The sequence below is a fragment of the Takifugu rubripes genome, chromosome 13, assembly GCF_901000725.2.
Source record: "Takifugu rubripes chromosome 13, fTakRub1.2, whole genome shotgun sequence".
Lineage (NCBI taxonomy): Eukaryota > Metazoa > Chordata > Actinopteri > Tetraodontiformes > Tetraodontidae > Takifugu > Takifugu rubripes.
The window spans coordinates 4,506,101-4,516,435 of record NC_042297.1 but is presented as its reverse complement, the minus strand read 5'-3'; the positions used below and the strand labels follow the sequence as shown (position 1 = coordinate 4,516,435).

General features: G+C 42.6%; 1 protein-coding gene across 3 annotated transcripts in view; it reads right to left on the bottom strand.

The window, feature by feature from the left end:
- Positions 1-551: 551 nt before the first annotated feature.
- ntrk3b (neurotrophic tyrosine kinase, receptor, type 3b) overlaps positions 552-10,335 on the bottom strand; it is a 130,266-nt gene continuing 120,482 nt past the window's right edge. For all 3 annotated transcript variants that reach the window (XM_011609523.2, XM_029846418.1, XM_029846419.1), the window contains 2 exons: positions 5,749-5,907; positions 552-3,727 (listed from right to left, as the gene is read on the bottom strand). In XM_011609523.2, coding sequence (XP_011607825.2) covers positions 3,542-3,727; positions 5,749-5,907 — 345 coding nt within the window. In that variant the 3' untranslated portion in view covers positions 552-3,541. The remainder of the gene's footprint in view (positions 3,728-5,748; positions 5,908-10,335) is intronic.

Genomic DNA, 10,335 nt, shown 5'->3' with positions numbered 1-10,335 from the left:
GACCCAAAAATCCATGTTCCAATTACCAAAGTGTGGACGAGCTGTGCTTCTGCTGCATAAGAAAATGATCCATAAAGCAAAAGGAACCAACCAAATGGTCAAAAGAATTGCGACTGCAGCCCAGCACAGATCTCTCCTGCTAAATTACTCCAATGTTAGGGGTTAATGTTGTGGTGTCGGCAGGAGAAGTGTTGAACTCAACCTTGAAACAGATTTCAAGCTCCAGATGAAGAAAGGAGGACAGACTTAAAACAGAAACTCATGTAATACTTCAATGATAGGAACGGTTGTTCTCATAAGTTAATTAGTCAAATAAGACCCATACAAACATCTTTTCTCAGTCGTGCTGTAAACAAATTTTGTCCTTTTATCCTCTTCTTAATTTCTCTGCTTCAATAATGTCAAATTTGAGGTTTTAGAGATGAGGAGCTGGTGTGTGAGAGAGGCCAGCCTTCTCAGGAGTGGCCAGGAGAGGAGCAGATGAGATAGAATGCAAACACATGCTGATCAGCATTCCGAGAGATTTAGATGAGAGACAAGATTTCGTTAAATTTACACAGCTTTATAAGACAGGACAAAATGGAAAAGGAGATCATCGGATTGTTTGAAGACATTTTCTTAAGAGAGTCACATTAATACAAAGATCTATAATGGAATACCAGTATTTCATATACTGCAGTTTTTATACCACATTTTTATATTCTGTAACATGTGTACATGGTAATATGCCAACTTCAAAAAGTGTTCAGTTAGTTCATCCAAGGAAAGAAAAAGAAGAAATGAGAACTTTCAAAAAAAAAATATTGAACTCACTATGAAACAATTACAATACTCTGCAAATGCTCACGGTCTGTGTCATAATGTCTTTAAGCTTTACTCTTCACCACAAGAGAACACACAAAAATGCAACGCTTTGGGTAACTCGGCCCATCGGATCCTGCCTTCATTTGGAGGACTTGAAAAAACTCATTAATGATTCACAAAGTCCCAAGACAGAGACGCCACTGTGATAGTGTGAAGAGTTCCACTCCAAAACGCTGGAAAATAACATAAAATACAATCTTTGCCTGAGGATTCATCCTCCCCTTTGTTTGTTTAGACGGTTTTCGTGAGGGAGGGGCCCACGTTCTCACCATTTTGAGCAAAACTCTTCCTGCAAATCAGCTGAGTAAATACTGGAATTATCAAAACCTATGGAATGCACATGAAGCACACTGTTAGCTGGTTCCCACGGATCTTCCTCAGATCCTCTCTGGTGTCCAGTAAAGATGGTTTTAATCAAAGTGTCCGTAAAGGCTGAGCACCGCTAACATGTGGCGATAGTGATGTGAGACATGTATAGATGATGAAAAAGAAATGAGGAGAATAAAAACACCGGCGCTCTCATGGACCTCTGCATGGAGATGTGATGGCTAAGATTTTGTGGATTGAGGAGCGGGCTCAGTTGTTTCTGATGCCAACAAACCCGACACACCTCCATGTGGGTATTTTGGGAAATTGGACAGAAGAGATCGTAAAATAGCAACCTTAACATGAAGACTGGCAACGTGGTGGGACTAAGTCAAGATCTCTGACAACATGGCGCCTCAAAGGTGGAGCTAAAGCGCTTTTTTGGTGGAGACATATAGAAGAACCTGTATTTCATGCAGTTCTTTAACAGTTAAAGTTATATACGCTAGGTTTGCTGCATGACTCCAGAAATAAAGAGGGTGAACAACATGACTGACTTCTGATTGGGTGTAAGTGGAAACGCGTGCTTCCACTCCCAGGGCATCAATGACCACGTATGCTGTCAGCAGGACCTGTGGAAGATGTATTCCACATATTTTTGGCTTCATCTTTTTTACAAGCTGGTGTGTAATATGTTTTCCATTTTTAGCCATGTCACTTGGGCAAACAGCTACCCTATCTTTGCCTAAAGGCCAAAGACATGAAGCTAAAAATCGAGTCAAATAAAAATAAATCCATCCATCTTCTGTTGACTGCCAGTTATTCCTGTAAATCCCAGTGGATTTAAGCCGAAGCAGCAGGGAACAGAGCAGCACGGGGCAGCAAACTGCTCCATAAATCCTGCTAATTAACAGCTCATATATCGTGTTGCGTTGTTACAATTTGGTTCATTGCAAAGACAGAAGCATTAGCATATTCGAAAATCAGTTTTATGATCAAAAACTTTCGCTTTCGACTCGAAGCTGAGCACAGAGGTCTTTCCAGTCTTCATAGTAAGCTACGCTGAGCGTCTCCTGGCTATGGCTTTATATTTAGGGATAACAGATTAGTGCAACTTCCCAAATTTTTTTTAACGGACTCCTCGGCGTTATTGATTTTGCACAAAGACACAGCCACAGCTAACAGATGCTGTCTGCTTTCAGGGGCCAGTATGATTTCGTTCAGGCGGAATAGCAGTCTTACATCAAAAAGCCTGAAGAACGACGGTGCGCTTTCTCAAGCGGTGTCTGCGTGTTTGAAGGTGCGGCGTGGGATATTACTTAGCGATGCATTATTACTGCTATAAAAAGCAAATGAAGTGGAAAGTAAGCGTGAGGTTTCATCACCTCTGTGGAACAGTGTCATGACGATGGCTTTGTGTTGTCGCCCATTTTTCCGGTCTGCGTCAATCACTTCCAGCAAACTTTCCCAACAGCATTAACCTCCATCAAATAAGACAACCCACCAGCACCGCCTCAGGTAATAACCGACAGAAATCTCCTCAAAATTATCATGAAAAACTAATATCATAACTTTATACTTGAGCCACCTAGGTCACAGTCAGGAAAAGAACCAAAATAACACAAGAAAAAAAGAAAATAAGTTAACATAATTCTGACACAGAGAATTTTACAGTATGTACATTGTTGTTTTTTTTCTTCTTTTAAATTAAAATAGAGTTGTCATTTGTTTGATTGGGTAGGTCCTTTACAGAGCATTCCGTTTATGTTTTTGCAACCATTCCAGTGTTATTCCACAGTGGCAGAATTCCCGCTAAAAGCTCTGTGCCAGCCAATCAGAGTGCAAGTAAGGCTGCCATCATCAAGTCCCTGCCAAGAGTTTGTCGGTGATGTCTTCAGACAGGGCCGAGCCCTTAGCAACGTACATGGCAGACCCTTCAACACCATGACAAAAAGAAATAAATATAAAATATATGTAATATTTCTATATATATCCATAAAACCAAACCAAGGATAGATTTAAACTCTGAAGTGTTGAATAATCGAACTGGCCATTCCCCCGCTGCCTGTCCACTCTGCGTCTGTCCTGTTTTTGTGTATTTTTGCAGTTTTTTTTTTTTTCCAAGGAAAAACAAAAGTCTTCTTCAAACCTGTACATCTTAGACGCAAGTAAACAAAATGTAAAAGTGCGTGTTTTTAGAACATGTTTTATCCACTATATCCAAAAGTGTTGCAGGCACTTAAGTCCTTCCAAACATTGTAGGTGTTTTTCGACAGTGGAGCAGGTTGGTTTGGTTATTTCCTGGATTCGTATCAGTCGGTCTGTCTGTTTGTCTCCCATCTGTCTGTTGGCTGAGGATCGGGAGCCGCCGCTAGCCCAGGATGTCCAGGTAGACCGGCGTGGCTTTTCCCATGGCGAAAAGGACCTTCTGAATGTCCTTAATGTTCAGTCGCTGCTGCGGTTCCCTCTGCCAGCAGCCCAGCATGATGTCATAGACCTCCTTAGGACAGATCCGTGGCCTCTCCAGGACACGACCCTGGGTGATGCACTCGATAACCTGCAGAGAGAGGGCAACGGAGTGAGACGGACAGCTCTCGCTGACTGATGGCTTTGTTTTGTTCGTAATGGGAAAGCGGTGACACGGGGCACGTTGTCCTCTGAGGACACAGCTAATGAAACCACGATGAAACAGCTAACCCTTTTCTCCGGTTTCTGTGAAAGAACAGACCCGATCTGGGTTTAAATACAGACGCGTTTGCACTCAAGGGTGTCAATAATACTGAGCACAAGGCGACAATTCAGCAAATCTATGGGGACGTTCGGTTCTCTTCCTCTGACTGTTGCGTTTGTTTACCAAACTATTGCACAGTTTCCTCTATAATAATATAATCAGAATTATTTTATCATTAAAGAACACGGCGTCCTTCAAAAACATCTAAGGCAGACCCTTCTGGATATCGCCATGGTAACAGAACGGGAGATAGTTTAAATGATCCTCCATACAAACAGTGTGAAATCGAGCAAAGCAAAGAGAGCTGTTGCGTGTTTGTCCGTGCTTCTTGGAATTCCGAAATCTAGGAGAAATCCAAATTTGGGAAGGTTTTTTTTGGGTGAAGACTGGCAGCAAAGAAAGTTGGAACAGTTTTCAGTTGGGAGCTCTTGTGTTTTTTGTGTTTTTTTGCAAAATAAATCACGAAGCACCAGGTTGCCACTGCCGGAAATCTTGATGAAATTGGCTAAACAATTTAAAAACTGTAGGACATCGGCATCAGTCTGACTCTGATTAAGCTGCCCTCTCGTCTCCTCTTACAGCCTCAACTGAATACATCAGCCACAAACATCTTTCTGTCTTCCAAAGATGTTCATTAGTACCACTTTAGGCTACATGGCTACATTGGGATCACCCAATATGTAATGCTAACAGGCTAACTTGCTCAATTAAAAACCAAGAATGATGACACTGATTATTTTTTGATAAAATCAAGGCTTTAGTCTCTAGATTGTACTTTGTAATCACATCCTCTTGTCTCTGAAATGTTTTACTTCATTTTGCTGACAGCTTATGTTAGTGGTTACTTTGCAAATTGAGCACGTGCAGCTGTTCTCAATTAGCCCGCCTTATTAGACCACTAGTCAGGGGGACGCGGAGCGGCGCGGAATAACTGATGTCACCAAACTCGGCAAAGGCTGACAATGTCGGCAGGGCAGCATTGACGGGAAGGCGGGGGGACGTGCGAGGAAGGCGAATGGGTTCAACCAGCCGAAGTGGGCAAACAGCGCGGGTGTTTGGTCAAATAAAGCTGTGAGAGCCCACCAGTGATGCTGGAGCCGGTGATAAATGGAACACCAGGCCCCCGCACTAACAAGCCGCTCAGATGGATGTGGGGGGGGGCTCAGCTGCGGGGATGTGTAGTGGGCTGGATGTGGATCAGCTGCTACAAAGAGCCGGAGTGCAGACGAGCCACAGCTGAATACAAAGTGGCAGGAGAGATTTCTCATTTCATTTCTTAGAAAATAGGACCAGATACTAGATAGATGGACAGGCAGAAAGACAGACAGATATAGCTGTAAAGTGTCATTTGGTAAGTGGCAGACTTGAAATCTAATTTTATTATTGCTTTAAGGTTTGTAGAATCAGCTTAAGAGCTCCATTCTAAAACCTTTCCATGCAGGATAACTGTGGAAATCCTAATGCGTGTGTCAAGTCCAAGCACACCTAAATGCCTTTTTTATTGAAAATGCCAGGTTATTCTTTGAGGTCAATTTAATTTTCTCAATATGTTGGGTTTACAAGAGTAACCCTAATTGAATTTTATTGATTCCAAGTGGATGCTCCAGTGGAAGAACTAACCAATCACGGGTGTTTTGTCTTGTCTGCTGGCAAACTGGTATCAATCTATCACCTTACTGGGCAAAAGCCCGACATGCACAGCAGCCGGCAGTAGAAGGACAAGGAAAATGTCAGGATTGTTTGAAAATTTTAACAACTTTTGTTAAACATTTCTGTTTGCTCAGCTGTACTTTCAGCTGTGTGTTGTGTCCCGTGTGGTCTCAACCTGCTTTGGGCTCTTCTCTTACCTCATTGTTTCCCAGCTGAAACCAAGGCTGCTTCCCGTAGGTAAAGATCTCCCACAAGATGACTCCGAAGCTCCAAACGTCACTTTCCGTGGAGAATTTCCTGTACATGATGCTCTCCGGGGGCATCCAGCGAATGGGGAGCATGGTGTGTCCTCCAACCTGCAGGAAGTAGACGGCACCTGTTACAAATGAACGGCTACGCGGCTAAAATGCAGATTAGGAACTCCAGTAATCGACACGACACCCAGTCACCAGGGGATTAACTGTGCTAGCAAAACTGATCGGGCAAGCTTAACGTCTCATGAATGTGTGCTTTCGACACTGATGGTGCTGGAAAATGCTGACTTATCTGCCACCCTTTCTGTTTGGGCTGTATGTGGAATTCTTTAGGTGAGGGTATTAGGGCTGCTTTCTTGTTCTTGTTGAAAAATCCCTTCGCTGCCACAGCGGCATTAAGCGGGAATCGGACTCCTGAAGCGTGGAATAGAATGTGTCCCAGTCGTTTTCTTTGGCAGAAGGAGTTTGAATTGATCCTCACATTGAAGCAGATCATATGGTTTCTAATGCAAATGTGAATATTCAAATGAGACTTTTCTCTTCTTGGAGGAAGATTCATATCACTATGCAAAGCTGCTGCATTCATGAGAGGGTTTTCATGACGGCGCGGTGCAGCGGAGGCGGGCAGGATATCAAGTGTTAGCTTCTTAATGTCTTCAAACCAGCAGGACATGAAATGAAGTCTGTCTTCTAACCCTAAATGCCTCAGAGACTGGATATTAATCGATTAAACAATCACCTCTGAATCGTGCTTGCTCTCAGCTTATTAGCAGACATTGTTTGAAAATCTATTTGCCATTCATGACAGGCTTTAGTCACCGCGGTGACGTTCTGGACAAGACCGATTAGATCACAAAGACAGTCAGCGCGAGTCCAAAAGCACTATTGGCAGATCCAGCGATTAACATGCTTGCGCAGTCCCGGTTTCTTCCACTTCCAGCAGACGTGCGTGACTTGTGCTTATCTGAAATCTCTGCAGAAGCGTAACCATGACAACACCTGTTATCGCAGGGAATCAATCACATGTCACTATTTGCTCCACCTCCTGGGTTATGTCATCGCCTCTCTTGCCGATTGGCCGGTTGGTTGCAGATCCTCTAATTCTATTGGACACGTCTAAAGACGTCTGATTGGAGGAAGCGAATTGATCCAAGAAGAAAAACATTTTTTGTTTTAATGAAGTTACCCTCAGGATAAAGAAATTGTTCCAGGAATATTAAGAAGTCTTTTGGGTCTTGGCAGAGATACATTATGAACTCTACTGAGTATCGTCTAGTTAATTAAGATCAAATAATGGTTCACATTTTCTTTCCTTGAGGCAGAAATGCATAAGATAACTTTGCATGACTGCATGTTTTAATCTTTACGTTTTTAAATTTACTGTCAATGAAAGACTTCCCATAATTTTCCAGTCGAAGGGCTGTTAGTAATATACATGTATATTTACTCGACATTTTACATTGACCCAAACTCCTTTGTAGCTTGACCTGGTTAAATTTAATATATTACATACATCAAATCAGATATATTACAATGTTGTAACTCACAGAGGTGCATTTTTGGTTTTTGTTTGATTTTTTATAAATGCAGCGATCTACTTATCCATCCATCCTGTGTGCGTCCAGTTACCCAGTTATAATGTCCTCACTTCTAAAGAAATGTCCCCACTTGGCTAGCAGAATGTGAATTTTGGTACTCAATATGTAGCAAGTATAAACACACACACACACACACACACACACACATAAACTCTGATCCTCAGGGTGGCAAACAATCAGTTTCATTTAATCATAATAAGGGCTTTTTCAAACTTCATTTAGCAGCTCCAACATCTGTGTGCCTTCAGCTGTGAACATCGCTGGCATTTTGAGTCGGAGACGCTGTCGCACTAATTACCCCCTCGTTCCATCGTGTGCTCATTGCACATTTCCTCTGACAGTCAAAAACAATCTCTGCGTCATCTTGACGCAGCAGATGAATCTTGCGGATGGTTTAAGGAAATGTGAGATTTGTCAGCGTGCCAGGAGCCGCTCAGTCAGAACATCCTGTAGCTGCTGCACTTCATCACATTTGAGTGATGGTACAAGGCCTCTGTTGCCTTTACTGTCCTTTTCCTTCCGACCTTTTTGTAGGTTCTGGAGTGGGATGTAACAGTCATTTGTATGCATATCTGCAGGGTTCAGTGGACCTTAGCTCCTCTTAAATCAGGTTGGACCATTAATAACTGGAAAGTCATCTTTTTTGGTCGTTAGACATCCACCGGTATGTTTTACCACGCCCGCACCCTATAATCCGGTGCGCCTTATGTATGTGTTAAATACAGAAATAGTACCCATAACTGAGACTGAGCCTTTTAATAAGGTGCACTTTATGGTCGCGAAAATACGGTCGTAAGTAGCCGCACTGCTAAAATTACTGAGTTTAATCAGATAATGTCTACAGAATTGTAATGTCTACAGAGTGTCAATTTCTTTACATTGCATTTCTCTTAAAATTGCATAATTTCAGATAAATAAGTATTATTGGGTGACTATTGAGGTGTGGAAATGTGGCAAAAACTCCAGCCTCTTTTCAGCTCTCTTGAGCAACATTAACCAGAAGTCTGTGTGTTTCTTCTATCACTTCAATAACACAAATTGTCACAGACTAAACTATTTGGCTGCGAGATGGGAGCCAGTTTCCATCCGTCATTTTCAAAGAGATCAATTACGCACCCCCCCTGAAACAAACAAGCTGCTGTAATCATTGAAATAAAAACACAGCAGCACATCAACATGAATGAAAACCACCACAAATGATGCTTATTAATGTAAATTTAAAGGTAATGCAGCAGTCAGGAAACGGTGAAAATGGATTGAAATCCATGTGCGGTTTAATGGAGTGGTGAGCCGTTCGGCTATGATCTGATCCTGCATCAATAATCAGCGCTGATATCTCAGTTATGCTTCTAGTACTACCGTGGGGGACGTAAAGGTTGAGTGTTTGACCACAGCTATGCAGAGCTACAGTCAGAGGAAGAGCAAAACCAGAGGAAAAGGGCCGGCATGAATTTCAAAGTCTCGTATCATGCCCACACAGCCGTTCCGCTCCCGATTTACTGAAGCAATCCTCGTTTCCCTCCAACCTGAAGCAGAAAACCACGAATCACTGACCAGCTGCTGAAGCAGATGATTTTAGCGCGCCCAAGCTAGCAGCGAGTCACGTGCGTGGCGGACGACGCGCGGCTGGTTCACACTAAACCAGTTTGTTCTCATTTTAAGCAGCTGGTCTGAAATAGTCTTAGTGATGGTGAATAAGTGGTGGCACTGGTGGCCACAGGGTGCTGAAACTGAGAAATAGAGAGTTAATGTGAAGCCTGTCAAGGGCATCTTCCCCTGCCACTTTGGAGAAAGTCGAAAACTGTAGCTGAGTGCACTTTTTGTGCACAAGGCCACATGTGGTCTCTACATTTAACACAAAACGATATGTGAGCATGTAGCCTGGAGGTCAAACACATCATTACAGATGGCACCAGTACCACCAGTATTTGCTGACTGGGGTAAAAACATTTCACTCCATTAAACTCAGGTTCAGGCTGGAGCCGAGCTGCAGGAAAGGAAGGCATCACTTCAATTGTGTTATTTTAAAAGTAAAAAAAAGTAGAATGTTGGGGGACGTGACATTAGAGATTGTTTGAAAACACAAAATAAAAGCTCCATGAATTTGAATTTATGGTGTAAAGTAAATGTTTTTACATAACCTATGATGATTAAGGGCATGTAAGAGGTCCAGCCTATATTAGTAACTTTACAGTCCTTTTCCCTGGAAGGATTCATGTCCCAGTGAGAGCCAGATCCAATTTCTGAGAAATCTGCACCAATAATTTTCCACCTCAAGAGCTGCAAATGTTACAGGGAGTCCGCTGGGAAGGGGGGAGTTGCAAATGAAAGCAGGATTATTGCCGAGAAAGCGGAGACCCATGTTCACAGCCCTGCTGGTAATAATATTCTCTTTCGCCATTCGGTCAGTTTGGACCAAAAGGTCTTGGGATTCCATCCACTTTCCACTTCCATCCACTCAGGATTCCATCCACGCTTTTGATCAGAACAGCAGCTCTGAAAGATCTGGTAAGGAGCCGGGGACTCATGTTGTGGCCAGTGCGTAAAGAAATAGCTGCCCCATTCGGAAACAGTCCATCCTGCTTCACATTAATACCTTTACAAATATTTACACCTTTAAAAATACTCAATGCGATCGGGATTTCTGCTAATCCCTGCAGCAGATAAGCGCTTCGCTCAAACAAACATGTAGGAGCGGAAGAAAATCTTGTAATTTTATCAAACTTTTGGATCAACAAATGCTTCTACAAAGCTTATCTGGGGTACCGGGTGCATTAGCAGAATCTTGAGAAAAAAATCATTTACTCTTTTGCTTTATGTCTAAAGCTCCAGCCCCAAATACCCACAAGGCCCCGAATCCCACTGAAAACCAAAAAAGGTAAACCAATCGGAGGTGGTAAAGTGCCATTTTTATTCAGTATGATGGTGAATA